At 40.8% G+C, this 23,085-nt stretch overlaps 1 protein-coding gene across 2 annotated transcripts; it reads left to right on the forward strand.

Moving 5' to 3' along the window:
- Positions 1–415: 415 nt before the first annotated feature.
- On the forward strand, positions 416–22,874 carry LOC118002824 (E2F-associated phosphoprotein). Of its 2 annotated transcripts, XM_034993421.1 has the most exons (6): positions 416–591; positions 6,764–6,945; positions 7,966–8,061; positions 9,564–9,681; positions 14,958–15,071; positions 22,238–22,874. In XM_034993421.1, the coding sequence occupies exons 1-6, from the start codon at positions 518–520 to the stop codon at positions 22,512–22,514; spliced, it is 861 nt and encodes a 286-aa protein (XP_034849312.1). In that variant the 5' UTR covers positions 416–517; the 3' UTR covers positions 22,515–22,874. The 2 variants fall into 2 exon arrangements, with proteins under 2 accessions (XP_034849312.1, XP_034849313.1); XM_034993422.1 differs by lacking the exon at positions 9,564–9,681.
- Positions 22,875–23,085: the final 211 nt, after the last annotated feature.

The following is a 23,085-nucleotide window of genomic DNA, read 5'->3' on the forward strand; positions in this document are numbered from 1 at the left end:
CTGGTCACAGCCTAGCAACTTTTCAGTAGACAGTCGGGCCAAAGCGAGACCGAGGAGCGAATAGTGGTGAAGGTGAGACAGTCGCGCGGTAAAAGAAGGCAAAAGGGCTTGAGGCTTGAAGGTTGGAGGGACAGCAGGTGTCAGTGTCTGGGGACCTACTGGTCCAGATTTCTGGCTGCATGTCCCTCAGCATCTAGATTTCTGCTTCTTTACGTCACGACGTGAGACACTGCACACAGAGCGCTCATCTCGTAGACTGCCAGTTAGGAGGGTGCCGATTCCTAGTATCGGCAATTAGGCAGCTGTGTCCGGGTTAAGTGGAAGCCGCGCATCGCGGCGGCGAGACTAAGACCCGTCCTCTCTCCCCGCCCCCTCACTGAGACGATCTGCGCAGACGCACAAGGAGAGCAGGAAGTGTGGGCGGAAGTGGAGTTGCGGACTCTTTAGCGGGGGGACCTGCGGTGTAAACAGTTGCTGTGCGGACGCCTGTAGTCGGTGTCGGAGGGTGCAGGCCACCATGAACCGGCTCCAGGATGACTACGACCCCTACGCAGTTGAAGAGCCTAGCGACGAGGAACCCGCTTTGAGCAGGTGGGCCCCTGCCCCGTCCCGGCTTCCGAGGCTTCGGGCCGAGGCCAGGCTTTAGCCTCCTCCAGTCGCTGCGCCTGCTAGGCCCTTGCTGACCCTCGGCCGAGCGGTTCGGGCGCCTGTCGCGTCCCGCTGTCGCCTGTGGGACGCCGAGGGGGGTTCTGGTGAGGTTGCGCAGCCCCGGGGAGGCGGGGCCGACACCGGCGCAGGGTACCGGGATGTTCTGGAATTACGCGTTAAGTCTTCAAAAGCCTTGGGATCGAATCCTGCCTCTGCAGCTTACTGGCAGTGTGAGAGAAAGCAAGTCACTTACGCTGGTTTTCCTCATCTGTAAAAAGGAAATATAATAGCTGTATCTTAAGTATGTTGTGAGACTAGTGGGACTTAATGTGAAGTGACCCTCTTGAAGACTAAACTGCCATTAACAGAAATAAGGGGATACTTAGCAGGCAAGGGAATACTCAGCAGGCTTTTTTTTTAAGATTTATTTACTTGACAGAGAGAGAGCGAGAGCGCGAGAGCACAGCAGGGGAAGCAGGAGGCAGAGGGAGAGGGAGAAGCAGGCTTCCCGCTGAGCAAGGGGCCCGTTGTGGGGCTCGATCCCGGGACCCTGGGATCATGACCTGAGCGGAAGGCAGCCGCTTAACCGACTGAGCCACCCTGGCGCCCCTAGAATTTCTTTTCTTTTTTAAAAGATTTTATTTATTTGACACGCAGAGAGAGATAGTGAGAGCAGGAACACAAGCAGGGGGAGTGGCAGAGGGAGAAGCAGGCTCACCGCTGAGCAGGGAGCCCGGTGCGGGGCTCGATCCCAGGACCCTGGGATCATGACCCGAGCAGAAGGCAGGCGCTTAACGACTGAGCCACTTAGGCGCCCCTACAGCAGGCTTTTTTTGAGCACCCATTGTATGCTTTCTCAAGGCTACAGTTTTCTATAGGCTCTCAGTGTAGTAGGGGAAATAAGACGTATCTCGGAACATATCTGTCTTGGAAATAAGCATGTTATCTCTCAAGACTATTGTAGAAAAGGAGGACCTGAGATAGACACAAATGAAGTTCCAGGGAAATTTCCAGAAAGGAGGGATTAACCCTACCTGGACGAAACTTGCAGTTATGTTGGCAAGAGATTTCCTGACACATTTATCTGTTTTTTTTTAAAAGCTGGCAACAGATCCTGGCCATAAACTCTAAAACATTCTGTCCAACTAAGCTTTTTGTGAAACTGTCCTTCTTCCAGTCATAATGTTTCCTCATATTATCCTGGGGACGGGTTGTAGGCTTGGGAGCTTGGACTGCTGTGAAGATTTCTCTTGTGGGGAATGAGGATGGATTCTAAGATTTCCTGTGAGTTTTAGGTAATGGGTCTGGTCTGTGAAAGGAGCTATATCAATTAGTAGGCCTCAGTTAGTAATTCAGTTTGATTGAAATATAGCAGTATTTCCTGGACGTGAGTTATTCAGCCATTACCATCTTCATATTCACCCGTGTTACAACTTATTTAATATTTTTCCTTAAGATTTTTGTTGTTAAAATTCTTTTCTTTTTTTAGGGGGGGGGTTAAGTTTCTTTAAAGAAGCTCTCTAATCCTGTGACAGTTGCCACTGGTAAGGTAAATGTAAGAATAAATACTGTGAAAATGGAACAGTGGTATTAGACAGTATTGCCTGCTCAGGGCTCTGAATCCAGTGCTTGTTGTCTTAAAAAGGGAGATTGGAGAGATTCGAGAGGTGTTTAAGACGTGTCTGTCAGGATTTGATTTTACCCTACTTATAAGCTAATATTTTATAGCCAGTTCATGGAACCTGGCAGAAGATATGAGACTGGTGGGTCAGGGACTACTCACAGCGCAAGCAGCATGAGCATCATGATCGTGTTGGTTGCTGTTACCTCCCAGCTCCTACAGGGGTTGCACGGAGAGGCCCAGGTGGATGCTACACATTCAGTGGCTTGCATCATGGCTAAGGACCACTCGAGCTTGGAAAATCCACTTCCTTTACAGCAGTCAGTAAATAAGCTTGCTCTTTCTCCTGGAGAGAGACATCACCTTATCCCTCAAGGTTGCACACTGCAAACAGAACCCTGAGAAATGGCCTGGGTGAAGAGTGGCGAGAACCTTGCGTTCTTGACACACTCAGCAAGAATGTACACGGCCCAGGCTGCATTGCCTCACCTAGTGGTGCTAAATGCCGAGACCTTCTTGAAATAATCACAAGGAGTAGAGAAAATTTGTAATAAAAATAACTCTCTTGCCTTGTGATTTAATCTTTTTCTTAAAAAACTAAACTTTATTTTGAGGTAGGTTCACATGTAGTTGTAAGAAATAGTATATAGAAAAAAAATCAGTGAATTTTATATTTAAATGCATGAATTTATGACAGTAAATTTTTTATTTATTTTTTTTAGTAAATTTTTAAAAAATTACCATAATGTATTATTTGTTTCAGGGGTACAGGTCTGTGATTCGTCAGTCTTATACAATTTGCAGTGCTCACCATAGTACATACCCTCCCCAGTGTCCATCACCTAGCCACCCCATCTCTTCCACCCCCCTCCACTCCAGCAGCCTTCAGTTTGTTTCCTGAGATTAAGAGTCTCTTATGGTTTGTCTCCCCCTCTGGTTTCATCTTGTTTCATTTTTCTCTCCCTTCCCCTATGATCCTGTCTTCTTTCTCAAATTCCTCATATCAGTGAGATCATATGATAATTGCCTTTCTCTGATTGACTTATTTCGCTTAGCATAATACCCTCTAGTTCCGTCCACGTTATGACAGTAAATTATGTCACAAGAAAAGTAAAACAAAAAATAATACAGAGGGATTCTGTGTCCCCTCTACCCAGTTTCCCTCAATTTTTTTTTAAAAGATTATTTATTTATTTATTTATTTGACACAGAGAGACACAGCGAGAGAGGGAACACAAGCAGGGGGAGTGGAAGAGGGAGAAGCAGGCTTCCTGCAGAGCAGGGAGCCTGATGTGGGGCTCAATCCCCGGACCCTGGGACCATGACCTGAGCCGAAGGCAGACGCTCAACGACTGGAGCCACCCAGGCGCCCCAGTTTCCCTCAATGTTAACATTAGTAACTTTAGTATAATATCACAACTGGGGTAGCCATTAATGTGGTCAAAATATAGAACATTTCCATTACTACAAGGATCCCTCATTGCCAACTTCCTGCCCCACCATGCCCTACTTAAATGCTGGTAACCATTAATCTGTTCTCCACTTCTATGATTTTGTCCTTTTTAAGAATATTATATAAATGGAATCATGCAGTATGTAACTTTTTGGGATTGGCTTTTTTCATTCAGCACAATTCTCTGGAGATGCATCCACATTGTTGTAGGTATCAGTAAATCATTCCTTTTTTATTGCTGACGACTATTTCACATTTGTTTTAACCATTCCCTTATTGAAGGATGTCTAATCATTTCTTTTTTTTAAAGATTTTATTTATTTATTTGAGAGAGAGAGAATGAGAGACAGAGAGCATGAGAGGGAGGAGGGTCAGAGGAAGAAGCAGACTCCCTGCCGAGCAGGGAGCCCGATGTGGGACTCGATCCTGGGACTCCAGGATCATGACCTGAGCTGAAGGCAGTCGCTTAACCAACTGAGCCACCCAGGCGCCCGAAGGATATCTAATCATTTCTCGTTTTGACTTTTGCGAATAAAGGATCTCTAAACATTCATGTTCAAGTTTTTGTGTGAATGTAAGTTTTCATTTCTCTGGGATAAAGGCCAAGGAGTGTGATTGCTGGGTTGTATGGTAGTTACGTGTTTAGTTTTATAAGAAACTGTCTTATTTAGTGGCCTGTCTATCCTGGTACTCCTTTTTTTTTTTTTTTAAAGATTTTATTTATTTATTTGACAGAGAGAGATGCAGCGAGAGAGGGAACACAAGCAGGGGGAGTGGGAGAGGGAGAAGCAGGCTTCCTGCTGAGCAGGGAGCCCGATGTGGGGCTCGATCCCAGGATCCTGGGACCATGACCTGAGCCGAAGGCAGACGCTTAACGACTGAACCACCCAGGCACCCCATCCTCATACTCCTTAAGATAATCTACTTTGCACACTTTTGAAACACTGGAATATAGGATAGATCAGAGTTTCTCAGCCTCAGTAACATTGACATCTTGGATCAGATAAGTTTGTTGTGGGAGGCTGTTCTGTGCACTGTAGGATGTTTAGCAGTATCCCTGACTGCTACCCACTAGATGCCAGTAGCCCATCCTCCCACCTCTAGTTGTGACAGTCAAAAATGTCTAGCTATGCCGTATGTTCTCTGGAGGGCAAAATGGCCCCCAGTTGGAGACCACTGGCGTAATTCAGGGGTGAGAGGTAAGGTTGGAAAGATAAGTTGAAACCAAATGGGGAAGGCTCTTTTGAATGCTGTGTTCAGAGATTTGGCCATGGATGATTTCTTTCAGAATTGGGTAGTGATGTGATGAGAGTTTTTTAGGACTGACATTCTAGCAGCAGGATTAAGAGTAGAACGAAATAAAAGAGTTTGGAGGCCTGGAGATCTTAGGATATGGTGGGACAGGCAGAGTTAAGAGGACCCAAATGAATATAGTGGTAAAAGAGGAAGTATATGGGTCAGGATGAGGAATGTTAGATGGGAATTCTCTTGGGAGTAGAATCTGGCTAAGGCCTCTATCATTAGCAAAACTGAATGGTGTGAATTGCATTTTTCAGATTTACCTTCCGTTGGAGGCTTAAAAGCATTGTTCTAGAAGAAGAAAATAGAGAAACAAAAACCAGAGGTAGTCTGTAACTATTCATCAGACCACAAGTAATTGAACATTATTTATGAACTATTGGTTGTATTAAAAAATATCTTCGGTGTTTCATTCGTTTTGATAACATTTCGTTCTTTCTGATACCTGGTTTAATTCTGTCATATTGTTATTGATGGGAAACCTAGTGCAAAAGGCCAAGTAGATTGGCAGTAATTGCTCAGGAGAATTTGTAATATAATTTAACTTTCTCTTTATAGTTCTCTGTAGCATTATGCCTTTAGAATTGTAACATCTAATTACTATCTGTTAACATTTTGTTTGGGTATACTAGCTGTATATTGGTTACATATATTAAGTTTTATTTAAGTGCTCAGAGTTTTAAAAAACTCGCAGTTGTACGAAGTAAACTTTTCATTGCTGATGGAATTATGAATTGGTGCAATACTTTTGGAAAACAGTGTGATAATTCAAGAAGTTAGAAAGATGTTTTTATGTCTAATTCTAGACATTTATCCTAAGGAAATCAACAGATGCAAAATTACATATACCCTACAGAGATAGTCATTGTAGTGTAATAGCAAAGAGAAATAAATGTATAGCATCTATAAGAGGAAATATTATGTGGACATTAGAAATATATTTGGAGGGGCGCCTGGGTGGCTCAGTTGGTTGAGCGGCTGCCTTCAGCTCAGGTCATGATCCCAGGGTCCTGGGATCGAGTCCTGCATCGGGCTCCTAGCTCAGTGGGGAGCCTGCTTCTCCCTCTCCCTCTGCCTGCCTGCCGCTCCCCCTGCTTGTGCGCTCTCTCTCACTGTCAAATAAATAAATAAAATCTTAAAAAAAAAAAAAAGAAATACATTTGGAAATATGTAGAAATGGTTGATCTTTATTTTTTTTTAAGATTTTATTTATTTATTTGAGAGAGAGAGAGCACATGAGGGGGTGGGCAAAGCGGGAGGGAGAAGCAGACTCCCTGCTGAGCAGGGAGCCCGACCCCGGGGTGGGGAGGGGGCTTGATCCCAGGACCCTGAGATCATGACCTGAGCTTAAGGCAGCTGCTTAACTGACTGAGCCCCCACCAGGTGCCCCGAGAAATGGTTGATCTTTAAATGAGAATAGCTGGGACGCCTGGGTGGCTCAGTCGGTTAAGCGTCTGCCTTCGGCTCAGGTCATGATCCCAGGGTCCTGGGATCGAGTCCCGCATCGGGCTCCCTGCTCCGCAGGGAGCCTGCTTCTCCCTCTGCCTCTGTCCCTCTCTCTGTCTCTCATGAATAAATAAATAAAATCTTTAAAAAAAAAAAAAATGAGAATAGCTGTGTGTAATATGATACATAAATGCAACCTTTTAAAACTTAAAATTGTTGGGCAGTGAGATGATGGGAGTTTCAAGTTATTTTAATTCTTTAGTATTCATATGTCTTATGATTTAAATGCATACTAGTTCTGAAGATGAAGTGGATGTGCTTTTACATGGAACTCCTGACCAAAAACGAAAACTCATCAGAGAATGTCTTACTGGCGAAAGTGAATCATCTAGTGAAGATGAATTTGAAAAAGAAATGGAAGCCGAATTAAATTCCACCATAAAAACAATGGAGGACAAGTTATCCTCTCTGGAAACAGGTAAACTTTTAGTTAGATTTTCATATAGATATTTTTCTAAGTTCCACAAGGGCAGGAACCTTATGCTCTGTTGTGTCACCAGCACTTTGAGCAGGTGCTCAATAAATATTTATTGTGAATGAATAAATATGTTTGGCAACTTGAGCATAGTTTTCTTTGATGACTAGTGAAGAATTTTCCTGTGTTGTTGAAATGACACTATTAGTATTGTTTACTTGCATGATTTCCTTTTGTAATTTTTACCCCAGGATAAAAAAGACACACGAGCTTATAGAGGTATTTTTAGGGTTATATAGCACTGATATAGCAGATTGAATGGTCACCACAAATTCCTGTCTCATTTTAGTAAGTAAGTAATGAAAGTTAGTAAGTAATGAAACATACTTCATTTTGATACTTCGTTTTTATGTAAAGTGTACCTGACCCAAAAACTGATTTGTGCCTCAGCTTTGGTTTCCATGTTAGGAACTGAAAGCATATGTAATAGTAATAATAAAAGCAAAAGAAGATGTTAATTAAGAGGAAGAATTAGGGACACAGGCATGTGATGACATGAATATAGTGTGAGTCATGGCACTAGGCACAACTGAGAAGAGAAGAGTGTGTCCTTGAATCATGCCCCCCTGCCTCTCTGTAGGGCTCTTATTTTCTTCCCCTGAAGTCCCTTACAACGAGATGTTTATTTCCTGTCCTTAACAGTGTACTGCATGGCTGAAAGGTAGAGATATGTATGGTGGCAACCTAGAAATAGGCTATTTTATTGAATCAGATTTGTGAGAGGGTGAGAGAAAAATTTTCTCATGATTTGGAACACTTCATTACTGTAATTAACAATTATAGTTCTCTGTAATTGCATAGGGCACAGAAATTCAGTAAGTCATTGATGTGGAAGTATTTTTTCATCCAAATGAGATTGGGAATGAGTTGATAATTACTTTGAGGTGATGGAAGAATAAATTGAGATTTTTTTTCTTGTCAATTGTGTATGGTTTAGTCTGTAAACTGCCCTTATGTAAATAGGGTCTTCCTCAGGAACTGGAAAAGTTGGAACAGCTCTGACAAAGTACTATGATGATATATATTTTGATTCTGATTCTGAGGATGAAGACAAAACAGGTAAGTAGCATGTTTACCAGGTTTAGCTGTTACATTTTGTAGAAAAAAGGTTTACCTGACAATTATTGGATATTAGAATTTCCCTCTGAATTTTATCTTTTAAGAAATTGTAGGCTGTTGATGTGAAAACAAAAGCAGGAATTGATGGGAATGCACATATGAGGACATGGGACCAGCAAGGATGCTGCATGGGCATTCCAGGGGTGAGGGAGAGTGTGTCCTGACTCAGTCCTGACTTCCTCAGGGCTTGTGGCCCCCCTCTTCCTTAAAGTTCCTTAGCTCAGCAACATTTGCTTTCACGCTGACAAATAGTTTCTGTATTTTTACAGAAAATATAGAAATTTAGATAATCTTTATATTTTGCAGAAGTTTTTCTAACTCATTGCTTTTTTATCGGCTTCTCTGTTCTCTGGAATTGATTTTGTATAAAATGTGAGCAAAGGTGAACATAATAAGAGTTAAAATTGATTTAGTTATATCAGGAATTACACTGGCATGCACAAGTAACACATTTATATGGTAAAGAAACAATTAGATGCTCAACTGACTGTGCTACCCAGGCACCCCAAGAAATAATATTTTTATATATTATTACCTAAATATTAACCTACTTAAGTACGTTAAAAGTCTAGCGCATGTGGATAACCGTAGTGGTTTTTCATCTTTTTTTTTAAAGATTTTATTTATTTAGAGAGAGAGAGAGAGAGAGACTGTGCACGTGCATGCCTACTTGTGTGAGTTGGGGGAGGGGCAGAGGCATAGGGAGAGAGAACCTCCAGCAGGCTGACCCTAAGTGTGGAGCCTGACATGGGGCTTGATCTCATGACCCTGAGATCATGATGCAAGCTGAAATCAAGAGTCGGATGCCCAACCAACTGAACCACTCAGGTGCCCCTGTTTTTTTCACTCATTTTTGAAATATTTTTATTCTGATTTTTTTTTTTTTTTTTAAGATTTTACTTATTTATTTGTCAGAGAGCAAGAGCACCCAAGCAGGGGGAAAGGAAAGGCAGGCAGGGGGTGAAACAGGCTTCCCGCTGAGCAGGGAGCCCAGTGCGGAACTCGATCCCAGGACCCGGGATCATGACCTGAGCCAAAGGCAGACGCTCAACGACTGAGCCACCCAGGGACCCTGAAATACTTTTATTCTGATTTCAGTAGCATTTTCTATATGGGAACTTGTTGAGAATTTATAACATCAAAAAGTTTCTGGTCTTGGTTTACTTTGAGTAGCTTTTCTGAGACTGAATTCTCATTATTTGAGTTCAGTTCTTGAGATAACATGTTTTTAGTGAAGAAACAGTTTTTTCCTCCTCTGTCATCTTCATTTTAATCCCTTATTAATTGGACAAGAACTTTATTTGGAGGAATAGTTAAAAAATTTTTTTTAAGGAAAATATACATAGGAAAAAAAATGTAGCTGAAGGTTCTGCGTTCTGTATTAAAGAAGTGTGTGCTTTAGACATGATACCTAGCCATATCCTTAACATTTTCAAAATTAGCACAGGTGACCAAGAAGAAAAAGAAAAACCGACACAGGATTCCAACAAATGATGAGCTACTCTATGACCCTGAAAAAGATAGCAGGGATCAGGCCTGGGTTGATGCGCAGAGAAGAGGGTAAGAACTGAACTCAAATGTTTAGAATCTTTGGAGAAAAAGGATTAAAAGATGATTTTCACTACATTCACCTTTTTTTTTTTTTTTTTAAAGATTTTATTTATTTATTTGACAGCGAGAGAGACAGTGAGAGAGGGAACACAAGCAGGGGGAGAGGGAGAAGTAGAAGCAGGCTTCCTGCAGAGCAGGGAGCCCAGTGTGGGATTCGATCCCAGGACCCCGGGATCATGACCTGAGCTGAAGGCAGACGCTCAATGACTGAGCCACCCAGGCGCCCCTACATTCACATTTTGAATGTATGTGTATATGTTCATACAGACATACATACATAAAAAAAGAATTTTGGAAAAAAACCTCAATTATTTATTTTGAAAATTACCAGCAAATTTCAGTCAAATGATTTATTTTTTTAAATTTTTCTAAAAGATTTACTTATTTATTTTAGAGAGAGAGAGAATGAGTTTGGTGGAGAGGGGCAGAAAGAGATGGGGAGAGAGTCTTAAGCAGATTCCGCTCTGAGCATGGAGCCTGACGCGGGGCCTGATCTCACCACCCTGAGATCACCACTTGAGCTGAAACCAAGTGTCACATGCTTAACTGACTGTGCCATTCAGGCGCCTGTCAGATGATTTATTTTTAAAAAACTGTTGTTGAATTCGAACTGCTGTGGTCAGTCTCTCCATTCAAGAAACAAAGCTGACTTTTCTCAAATAGAATTTAAAATTATTTGGAGATAAAACATTTATGTGGATGAAGAGTGGATGTTACATTTTATATCTGAATTGTTCCTTTTAACTATTTACAAATTTGATTTTTTAAAGATTTTATTTATTTGAGAGAGAGACAGAGTGAGCATGAGTTAGGCGGGGTGGGGGGTAGGGAGTGGCAGAGGGTGAGGGAGAAGCAGACGCCCTGCTGTGTGGGGAGCTTGACGCGGGGCTCGATCCCAGGACCCTGGGATCATGACCTGAGCTGAAGGCAGACGCTTGACTAAGTCACCCAGGTGCCCCACAAATTTTATTTTTTATTTTTATTTTTTTAAAGATTTTACTTATTTTTTTGACAGAGAGAGACATAGCAAGAGCAGGAACACAAGCAGGGGGAGTGGGAGAGGGAGAAGCAGGCTTCCCGCAGAGCAGGGAGCCCGATGTGGGACTTGATCCCAGCACCCTGGGATCATGACCTGAGCCGAAGGCAGATGCTTAACGACTGAGCCACCCAGGTGCCCCAAATTTGATTTTTTAAAAAATTGAGGTGACATTCACATAACTTAAAATTAATCATTTAATTAATTTAAAATTAAGTGAACAATTCAGTGGCATTTAGTATATTCACAGTGTTATGTAACTACCACCTCTGTTTTTCAAAACCATTTTCATCATTCCAAGAGGAAATGCCGTACTTGTTTTCCAGGTTGATTTTACCAAGGTTGGTTTGTCATAAAACTAAAAGCTAGGCAGTATACCACTGTTACCCAGTGCTTCCCTCTCCTGGCTGTGCCTCAGAATCACCTCAGAAGAATGAAATGCAAACCCTGGAGTCCTACTCTAGGAAGCTTTGATTCAGCTAAGGTAGTCGGGGCCAGGATGGTAAGCTCTTGAACACTGAACAACAAAAGATAAATCAAGTATTTTTAAGTCCAGAGAGAATTTGATGTTGTTGGGTGTTTGTACCTTACCTTTTAGCCTCCAGTGTCCCACTTTGGTCTTTTTTCTTCTCCCGGTTTTACCTCTGCACCATTTCCTCCAGCTGCACCTTGCCTTTATTTAATGAATACTTTTTGATTACCCCAGTGTAAAATGAACATTTTGAGTGCTATGAATGATCCTGAGATAGTTAAGGAAATTACAGTGTAGCTCTTGATTCTTTTCTTTTTTTTTTTTTTTAAAGATTTTATTTATTTAACAGAGAGAGACACAGTGAGAGAGGGAACACAAGCAGGGGGAGTGGGAAAGGGAGAAGCAGGCTTCCCGCCAAGCAGGGAGCCCGATGCGGGGCTCGATCCCAGGACCCTGGGATCATGACCTGAGCCGAAGGCAGACGCTTAACGACTGAGCCACCCAGGCGCCCCAGTGTAGCTCTTGATTCTGGTAACAGAATTTGTCAGTGAGGTTAGATGGAATGTATTTTTATCATTCTGTAATCTTTAAAAAAATGGTGTGTGTGTGTGTGTGTGTGTGTTTTTTTTTTTTTTTTTTTTTTAAGTAAACTCTATACTCAGGGCTTGAACTCGACCCCAAGATCAAGAGTCAAATGTTCTACCATCTGAGCCAGCCAGGTGCCCCTTTTGTTTTATAGTCTTGAGAAGAAATAACATTTTATTGCTTTATTCACATTCCTGCATCAAGCAGTAGTTGCCTTTTAAGACCACAGAAAGCAACTTAAAATAATAAATTCACTACATTTTCAGTGCCACAGGGGCAGTGATCATGCCTGTCTTGTTCACTGCTATATCCCAGACATCTTGCACTTTGTTAAATGGGCACTCATTAAGTATCTATTGAGTGAATATGTTACTTGGGTTTGGGTTTTGAAATCTGCTAAGCATTGGAGGGATTTAACAACAGTTATAAATATGTACCACATGTTTTCAGTATTTTTCCCCCAGAGACATGTAAAGAGTTTGGGAAGTAATGCCAAATGATTTATCATTTGTTGTTCAGTTTCGGGAATTTACCATAAGTCCCTTTTAAGAACATGTACTTTTTTTTTTTTTTAAAGATTTTATTTATTTATTTGAGAGAGAGAGAATGAGAGAGAGCAAGCACATGAGAGGGGGGAGGGTCAGAGGGAGAAGCAGACTCCCCACCGAGCAGGGAGCCCGATGCGGGACTTGATCCAGGGACTCCAGGATCATGTCCTGAGCCGAAGGCAGTCGCTTAACCAACTGAGCCACCCAGGCGCCCAAGAACATGTACTTTTATACTTTAGTACCTTCATAAGTAGATTTGTGCTATATTTTTGCAATCAGCAAATGTTTATTGAACACTTACTATGTACTAGATACTGTTCTAGATTCTTGAATGCAACAAGGAGCAAAACAGACAAAAGTCTTTAAGCACTTAGGCCTTTTTTTTTTTAAAGATTTTATTTATTTATTCATGAGAGACAGAGAGAGAGAGAGAGAGGCAGAGGGAGAAGCAGGCTCCCAAGGAGCAGGGAGCCCGATGCGGGACTCGATCCCAGGACGCTGGGATCATGACTTGAGCCGAAGGCAGACGCTTAAACATCTGAGCCACCCAGGCGCCCCCCCCCTTTTTTTTTTAAAGATTTTATTTATTTATTTGACAGAGAGAGAGAGAGACAGTGAGAGAGGGAACACAAGCAAGGGGAGTGGGAGAGGAAGAAGCAGGCTTCCCGCTGAGCAGGGAGTCCGATGCCGGGCTCGGTCCCACCACCCACGAGATCATGACACAAGTTGAAACCAAAAGTTGGACTCTCAACTGACTGAGCCACCCAGGTGCCCCAAGAGACTTTATTTTTTTAAAGTAATTAATTTTATTTGTTTTTTATTAACATATAATGTATTTGTTTCAGGGGTACAGGTCTGTTATTTATCAGTTTTACACAATTCACGGCGCTCACCATAGCACATACCATCACCCAGCCACCCCATCCCTCCCATCCCCAAGACTTTATTTATTTATTTTTAAAGATTTTATTTATTTATTTGAGAGAGAGAATGAGATAGAGAGAGAGAGCATGAGAGGGGGGAGGGTCAGAGGGAGAAGCAGATTCCCTGCTGAGCAGGGAGCCCGATGTGGGACTTGATCCCGGGACTCTAGGATCATGACCTGAGCCGAAGGCAGTCGCTTAACCAACTGAGCCACCCAGGCGCCCCCCCCGAGACTTTATTTTTTAGAATAGTTTTCAATTTACAGAAAAATTGAGCTGATAATACAGAATTCCCATATACCCTCCCACAACAACACACACACACACAGTTTCACCTGTTATTAACGTGTTACATTAATATGTACATTTGTCACAATTAATGAACCAGTATTGATACATTATTATAAACTAAGGTCCATTCTTTATTCAGGTTTTCTTAGTTTTTACCTACTGCGCATTTTCGATTCCAAGAGCCCATCCGGGATAACCGTGGTACTTTTAGTTGTCATGTCTCTTTAGGCTCTTCTTGGCTATGACAGTTTCTCAGACTTTCCTTGGTTTTAACGACCTTAACAGTGTTTGGGAGTAGTGGTCAGGTATATTGTAGGAGGCCACTTTGTTGGAATTTGTGTGATGTTTTTCTCATGATTAGACTGGGATTATGGGTTTTGGTGAGGAAGACCACAGAGATAAAGTGCCATTTTCATCACATTGTAATCAAGGGCACATATTGTCAACATGATTTATGATTGTTGACCTTGATCACCTTGGTGAGAAATTGTTTGGCAGGTTTCTCTACTGTAAAGTTACTCTTCACTCCTCCTTTCCATACTGTACTCTTTGGAAGGAAGGTCCCTATGTGCAGCCCAGACTTGAGGAGTGGGGAGTTAATGCTCCACTTCCTTGAGGGGAGAGTATCTTCATAAATTATTCTTCCATATGGGAGATTTGTCTGTTCTCCCTCCCTCCCTCATTCAGTCATTCATTCATTCAGTCGTTTATATCAGTATGGACTCATGGGTATTTATTTATACTTTGGGTTATAATCCAATACTGCTTTATTATGTTGTTCTAATTGTTTCAGCTTTGGCCATTGGGAACTCTTTCAGCTGACTTTGTGGACCCTTGACATATCTACTTCATTGTTTTTGAGCACTTCCTTACTTTCTGGCAGTACAAGATGCTCCAGGTTCATTTTGTATGCCTATTCCTAGGATCAGTCATTTCTCTTAGGAGTACTAGTTTCTTTTATTGGAGGGTGGCATTAGAAATCAAGATCTTGGGGGCACATGGCTAGCTCAGTTGGTAGAGCATGTGACTTTTTTTTTTTTTTAAGGGAGGGGGAGAGAGAGAGAGGGGTGGGGAAGGGCAGAGGGAGAGGGAGAGAGAGAATCTTAAGCAGGCTCCACGCCCAGAGTGGAGCTTGACATGGGGCTTGATCTCACAACCCTGAGGTCATGACCTGAGCTGAAATCAAGAGTTCAACGCTTAACCAACTGAGCCATTCAAATGCCCCAGAGTATGTGACTCTTAATCTTGGAGTTGTGAGTTCAAGCCCCATGTTGGACGTGGAGCCTATTTAAAAAAAAAAAAAAGAGAATCAGGATCTGACTTTCATGTGTGTGTGTGTGTTCCCCCCCCCCTTTCTTTTTCTATTCTAGCTACCATGGTTTTGGAATACAGAGGCCACATCAACAACAGCAGCCTGTTCCAAATAGTGATGCTGTCTTGAATTGCCCTGCTTGCATGACCACACTATGTCTTGATTGCCAAAGGTAATGAATAAAGGGTGACCACACACACACACACACACACACACACACACACACACACAATGAAAAAAAAACTTGGTGGTCTTTTGTTTAAATCAAATAGACTTTTGAGGTATATACTTAGGAATTTTTTTTTTTTTAATATTTTATTTATTTATTTGATGGAGAGAGAGAGCACAAGCAGGGGGAGTGGCAGAAGAAGAGAGAGAAGCAGGCTCTTCTCTGAGCAGGAAGCCCAATGCAGGGCTTGATCCCAGGACCCTGGGATCATGACCTGAGCCGAAGGCAGAGGCTTAACTGACTGAGCCACCTAGGTGCCTCTATACTTAGGAATTCTGATAAAGTTCTCTCCTCCTATATCCTTGCTGCTTCATGACTGATTTTTATACAAATAATTTTGGTTATATGTAGTTCTGTTACAAATAGTTTTTCTAATAAAGCACTTACTAGTGCTGACAAGGATTCAGTGAAACTGTATATATGTTGTGGAATGACATAATCTGTCAAATACACTCTTTTAAAAAAATTGTGATAAAATACACATAAAATTTACTATTTTAACCATTAAAAATTTTTCATTAAAGAGTGCATCATTTGGATATTCAACTTATTGTCAACTAGACCATTTAAAAATTTAAAATCTTTTCCTAGCTTTACTGTGGTGTAATTGACATATAACATTGTGTAAGTTTGAAGTGTACAACATGATGATCAAGGGCACGGACTATCAACAACAAAAAAATCAACAGATTTATGACTGTTAATGTTGATCTTGATCACCTGGCCGGGGGAAGGGTTCAGACATCTCTTTGAGATAGTGATTTCATTTCCTTCAGATACATACCTAGAAGTGGGATTGCTGGATCATATGGTAGTTCTATTTTTAATATTTTGAGGAGCCTCCATACTGTTTTCCAGAGTGGCTATACCAGTTTATATTCCACGTGTAATGCACAAGGATTCACTTTTGTTTTCTCTTGTGTTTTTATTAATAGCCTATTCCTAGAATCAGACATTCTAACAGGTGTGAGGTGATACCTCACTATAGTTTTGATTTGCATTTCCCTGATGATTAAGGATGATGAACACATTTTCACGTACCTGTTGGCTATTTGTATATCTTTTTTGGAAAAAATGTTCAGATCCTTTGCCAATTTTTATTTTATTTTATTTTATTTTGCTTTTGAGTTGTATGAGTTTCTTGGATATTAACCCCTTATCAGATACATGATTTACAAATATTTTCTCCCATTCCGTAGGTTGCCTTTTCCTTTTGTTGATGGTTTCTTTGCTATGCTGAAGCTTTTTAGCTTGTTGTAGTCCCACTTGTTTATTTTTGCTTTTGTTGCTGTGCTTATCCAAAAAGTCATTGCCAAGACCCATGTTGAGCTTTTTCGCTATGTTTTCTTTGAGTAGTTTTACAATTTCAGGTCTCACATTTAAGTCTTTAATCCATTTTAAGTTTATTTTTATTTTTTATTTTTTTTAAAGATTTTATTTATTTGAGAGAGAAAGACAGAGCACAAGTAGGGGAAGAGGCAGAGGGAGAGGGAGAAGCAGACTCCCCACTGTGCAGGGAGCCTGATGTGGGGCTCGATCCCAGGACCTGCAGATCATGACCTGAGCCGAAGGCAGATGCTTAGCCATCTGAGCCACCCAGGTGCCCCTCAAGTTTATTTTTGTGAGTAGAGTAAGACAGGAGTCCAGTTTCATTCTTTTGCATGTGAATATTCAATTTTCCCAAAATCATTTACTGAAGAGATTATCTGGCATTGAATAATTTTGGCTCCCTTGTCAAATATTAGTTAACTGTGTATGTGTGAGTTCATTCCTGGGCTCTCTGTTCTGTTCCATTGGTCCGTGAGTCTGTTTTTATGCCAGTACCATACTGTTTTGGTAACTATAGCTTTGTAGTACAGTTTGAAATTGGGAAGTGTGATGCCTCCAGCTTTGTTGTTTTTTCTCAAGGTTGCTTTGGCTATTTGGGGTCTTTTGTGATCCCATACATTTCAGGCTTTTTTCTATTTCTGTGAAAAATGCCATTGGAATTTTGGTAAGATTGCGTTGACTTAGATGGCTTTGGGTAGTATGGACGTTTTAATGATAGTAGTTCTTCTGATGCATGCACATGGGATATCTTTCCATTTACTTGAATTTCTTCAATTTCTTTCATGAATGTCTTACAGTTTTCAGTGTATAAATCTCTCACCTCCTTGGTTAAATTTATTTCCAAGTGTTTTATTATTTTGGATGGCATCATGAATGGGATTGTTTTCTTAATTTCTTTTTCAGATAGTTTACTGTTAATGTACAGAAACACAGTAGATCTTTGTGTATTGGTTTTGTATCCTGAAACTTTCCTGAATTTCATATTTATTTTATTTTATTATTTATCATTTTTTAAAAATTTTGTTTATTTATTTATTTGAGAGAGAGAGCTTGAGAGAGCACAAGCAGGGAGAGTGGCAGAGGGAGAGGGAGAAGGAGAAGAAGGCTTCCTACTGAGCAGGGAGCCCCATGTGGGGCCTGATCCCAGGATGCTGGGATCATGACCCAAGCTGAAGGCAGATGCCCAACTGACTGAGCTACCCACCCGCCCCTCATATTTATTTTAACTTTTTTTTGGTGGAGTCTGTAAAATTCTCTGTGTAAAAGATTATGTCAGCTGCAGACAGAGATACATACAACTGTCTTTCCTATTTGGATATCTTTTATTTGATTTTCTTGCCTGATTGCCCTGGCTAGACTTGCAGTACAGTGTTGAATGGGAGTGGTGAGAGTTGGTACTCTTGTTCCCTATTTTAACCATTTTAAGTGTACAATTCAGTGACATTAACTACTTTCACAGTATCATGCAACTATGTCATCTGTGAGCAAAGATAATTTTACTTCTTCCTTTCCAGTGTGGATGCCTCTTTTTTTTTTTTTTTTTTTTAAAGAATTTATTTATTTATTTGACAGAGAGAGACACAGCCTGAGAGGGAACACAAGCAGGGGAGTGGGAGAGGGAGAAGCAGGCTTCCCGCGGAGCAAGGAGCCCGATATGGGACTCGATCCCAGGACCCTGGGATCATGACCTGAGCCGAAGGCAGATGCTTAACGACTGAGCCACCCAGGCGCCCAAGTGTGGATGCCTCTTAATTCTTTTTCTTAGCTAATTGCTCTGATTAGAACTTCCAGTACTATGTTGAATAGAAGTGGTAAAAGCAGGACTTTTTAGTCTCGGCCTGATCTTAGAGGAAAAATTTTCTTTCATCATTGAATATGATGTTAGCTGTGGATTTTTCATATATGGCCTTTACTGTATTGAGGAAATTTCCTTCTGTTTTTAGTTTATTGGGTGTTTTTACCATGAATAGGTGTTGAATTTCATCAAATGCTTTTTCTGAATCAATTGAGATGATCGTGAGTTTTTTTCCTTCATTCTCTTTTAAGAAATTTTTTATTTTAAGTAGGCTCCACTTTTATTTTAAGTGGAGCCCAATGTGGGGCTTGAACTCATGACCCTGAGATGAACACCTGAGCTGAGATCGAGTTGGACACTCAGTGGACTGAGCCACTCAGGCGCCCCCCTTCATTCTTTTAATCAAATATACTCTAACTAACCCTTTTCCTTTTTCCTTTTTTTTCCCCCCTCTTTCTGGTGGCCTCATAAATGCTTAGCTTAGTCCATGTTTTGAATCAAGTTAACTGAAACTAAGTGATGAAACAAACTAAGTAGGTGGTGGATTTGTTCTAGGAACTAATGAATAACCAGATATAGTTTACCTTATTAGCTAACTTGAGGGTTTTTTTTTTTTTAAGATTTTATTTATTTGATAGAGAGGGACAGATAGTGTCAGAGATAGTGAGAGAGAGCACAAGCAGGGGGAGAGGCAAAGGGAGAGGGAGAAGCAGGCTCCCTGCCGAGCAGGGAACCCGATGTGGGGCTCGATCCTAGGACCCTGGGGTTATAACCTGAGCTGAAGGCACATGCTTAACCGACCGAGCCACCCAGGTGTCCCAAGCTTGAGGTTTTTGATCATCTGCAGCAATTAAATTTTGTGCTTTCCATATGAACTCTTAAGGTTTTTGTATATAAGTTGACACTCAGCATGTTTATGAAATGCAGAAAAAGTCAAATGTTTTTGTACTTCAGTTGTTTCTCTTGCAAATTAAACCGTGTTATTATAGAGTTCCTATACTCAAAAGAAGTTGTTTTATAATGTAACAATAGAAATTGGCCTTGGTAAAAATTGCATTCCATGTTAATACAGGATTCCAATCCAGTGGAGTATAAATGAAATTTTTACAGTCTTACTTGGAGAAGTACCAGCTTGCATAGTCTAAATTCCTGGTGGGTGGTGGTGGTGGTGGTGGTGGAGATCAACTTTTGGAACTAATGAAAGTATAATTTGAGTTCACTGTGTTTAGCCAGATAGATATTTCTGTTGCATGAGGTTTAAGGGGGAAAAAAACCAACTTATTAGGTGGGGAAAGAAGTAGGAAAATATTGAATGTTTGAGGAGAACAAATGAAGCAGTATCTATTCTGTGGACTGCTGGAGTAAAGCCAAGAGTAGACATTGTAAAGTCAGAAGCTCTTTAAGTTTTCTTTTACTAAAATGGTGACAAGAATGGCACCACTTGTTTTTTTTAATTTAATTTTTTTTCTTTTTTTAAAGATTTTATTTATTTATTTGAGAGAGAGAGAATGAGAGAGAGCACATGAGAGTGGGGAGGGTCAGAGGGAGAAGCAGACTCCCTGCCGAGCAGGGAGCCCGATGCGGGACTCGATCCCGGGACTCCAGGATCATGACCTGAGCTGAAGGCAGTCGCTTAACCAACTGAGCCACCCAGGCACCCTTTTTAATTTAATTTTTAAAAAAGATTTTATTTATTTATTAGAGAGAGAACACAAGTGGGGGGAGGAGCAGAGGGAGAAGCAGGCTCCCTGCTGAACAGGGAGCCCGAATTGGGGCTTGATCCCTGGACCCCAGGATCATGACTTGAGCTGAAGGCAGATGCTTAACTGACTGAGTCACCCAGGCGCCCCAAGAATGGCACCACTTGTAATGAGAGGAGGGCAGAGTTTCAGGCCACAGTGTGAAAAGACAAAGATCGTTTAAACATTAGCTCTCAAGTTTCTTGTCTTTCTAAGTTTGAAGAGCAAATAATTTTTTCAGAGATAAAAGTTACTTTTAAAGCAGTAGAAAAGAGGATATATTCTTTTTTTTTTTTTTAAGATTTTATTTATTTATTTGACAGAGACAAAGCGAGAGAAGGAACACAAGCGGGGGGAGTGGGAAAGGGAGAAGCAGGCTCCCTGCTGAGTGGGGAACCTGATCGATCCCAGGACCCCAGGATCACCACCTGAGCCAAACGCAGACAGTCAACAACTGAGCCACCCAGGCACCCCTCATTCTTTAAATTATTCTCTATTAACAAGTTTTTTCCTATTCTTAAAATAACTCTTAACATTTCTTTAAATTTCCCATTTTGTTCTCATGTTTTTATTTTGGTTGTATTTCAGTAAGTTTTTTGTGTTCTCAAATTTTCACCATATGGAGAGGCAAGAATATACAATGGGGAAAAAAAGACAGTCTCTTTAATAAATGGTGCTGGGAAAACTGGACCACTTTCTAACACCATACACAAAAATAAATTCAAAATGGATTAAGGACCTAAATGTGAGACCTGAAACATGAAACTGCTAGAAGAGAACATAGGCAGTAGTTTCTTTGACATCAGCCATAGCAACATTTTTCTAGACATGTCTCCTGCGGCAAGGGAAATAAAAGCAAAAATAAACTGTTGAGATTACGCCAAAATAAAAATCTGCACAGTGAAGGAAACCATCAACAAAATGAAAAGACAACTCATGGAATGGGAGAAGATATTTGCAAATGCTCTATTCGATACGGAATTGCTATCCAACATATATAAAGAACTGATACAACTCAACACCAGAAAGCCCAAATAATCTGATTAAAATGGGCAGAGTCCTGAATAGACATTTTTCCAAAGTAGACATACAGATGTCCAACAGACACATGAAGAGATGCTCAACATCATTAATCAGCAGGGAAATGTACTCAAAATCACAGTGAGATATCATCTTACACTTGTCATAATGGCTAAAATCAAAAAGAAAAGAAAAAGCATTGGTGAGGATGTGGAGAAAAGGAAACCCTTTTGCAGTGTTGGTGGGAATGTAAATTGGCATGGTCACTGTGGAAAACAGTATGGATGTTCCTCAAAAAATTAAAAACAGAAATAACCTATGATGCACTCATTCCACTACTGCGTTTTATTATTTTTTTTAAAGATTTTATTTATTTATTTGACCAAGAGAGACACAGCGAGAGAGGGAGCACAAGCAGAGGGAGTGGGGGAGGGAGAAGCAGGCTTCCCGCTGAGCGGGGAGCCCGATGTGGGGCTCGATCCCTGGACCCTGAGATCATGACCTGAGCCGAAGGCAGACGCTTAACGACTGAACCACCCAAGTGCCCCTCCACTACTGAGTATTTATCCAAAGAAAATGAAAAGAGTAATTCGAAAAGATATACGCAGCCTTGTGTGTATTGTATTATTTACAGTAGGCAAGATATGAGAACAACCCAAGTGTGCTTTGATCGATGAATAGATAAAGAGAATATGGTATATATACACAGTGGAATATTACTCAGCCATAAAAAAGGATGAGCTCTTGCCATTTGTGACAACATGGATAGACCTAAAGGGTATTATGCTAAGTGAAATAAGTCAGAGAAAGACAAATACTCTATGATTTCACTTATACATAGAATCTAAAAAACAAAACGAACAGATGAAAAGCAGAAACAGACCCATAATTACGGAGAACAAACTGATGGTTGCCAGAGAGGAGCAAGGTGGGGGATGGCCAAAATGAGTGAAGGGGAGTGGGAGATACAGGCTTCCAGGTATGGAGTGAATAAGTCATGGGGATAAAATACAGTGATAATTGTAATAACATTGTACCTTGACAGATGGTAGCTACACTCGTGGTGAGTATAGCGTAATGTGTAAACTTCTCAAATCACTGTGTTGTACACTTGAAACTAATGTAACACTGTGTCAGCTATACTTCAATAAAATTTTTTTGATCTAAATGGATAACCTATTAAAATAGAATGCAAATCCAAATTCTCTATTTCATTTTCCTCTTAGGCACGAATCCTACAAAACTCAGTATAGAGCAATGTTTGTGATGAATTGTTCTGTCAACAAAGAGGAGGTTCTAAGATACAAAATCCCAGAGAACAGGAAGAAAAGGCGAGGCCATAAGAAAATGAGGTCTAACCATGAAGATGCTGCAGAGCAGGCCGAGGCGCAAGTGGAAGAAATCTACCACCCAGTCATGTGCACCGAATGTTCCACTGAAGTGGCAGTCTATGACAAGGACGAAGTCTTTCATTTTTTCAATGTTTTAGCAAGTCATTCTTAAATAGCTGAGTTGGCATTTAATTGCCCAATACAGTATATGAGGCAAATACGGACAGTTATTTTCCTCCTGCCTGTTCATATCAAGTGACATTCTAAGTGGTTATTTGAGGACGCAGTGTTTATCTTTTTGAAAGAGAATGGTTGTCAACCTTTATCCCTCCACCACCTTAAAAAATTTTTTTTCCCCGGCTCTGATGGGACTGATTATTCATTCCCTTTTTGAGGGGCACTTGGAAATGATGGGGCTTTTTATATATTAAAGCTCTTTAGAATTAAAATGTTCTGGAGTTATAAGTAATCTTTGTTTCAGTGTTATTTTTATTTTGGTTATACTTGTCGTGTGATTAAACAAGAAACTATTTCCTGGCTTCTGTGTATATTGTTTTTGCTAAGAAGTATCTTTATTTACTTTCTACCCCATAGTATGGAGTGACAGTATTTAGTAACTATTACAGTTACATGGAGTTAATATTGCCAGGTGCTTTGAGTAATTAATATAGGTCTTTCCCTAAAAGGATTGCGTAGTAATAGTATTCTAAATGTAGTGAATTAACACAGTAAATAGAAATTTA

This window comes from Mirounga leonina, unplaced genomic scaffold (genome assembly GCF_011800145.1).
Source record: "Mirounga leonina isolate KUSES-001 unplaced genomic scaffold, KU_Mleo_1.0 Mir_83, whole genome shotgun sequence".
NCBI classification, from domain to species: domain Eukaryota; kingdom Metazoa; phylum Chordata; class Mammalia; order Carnivora; family Phocidae; genus Mirounga; species Mirounga leonina.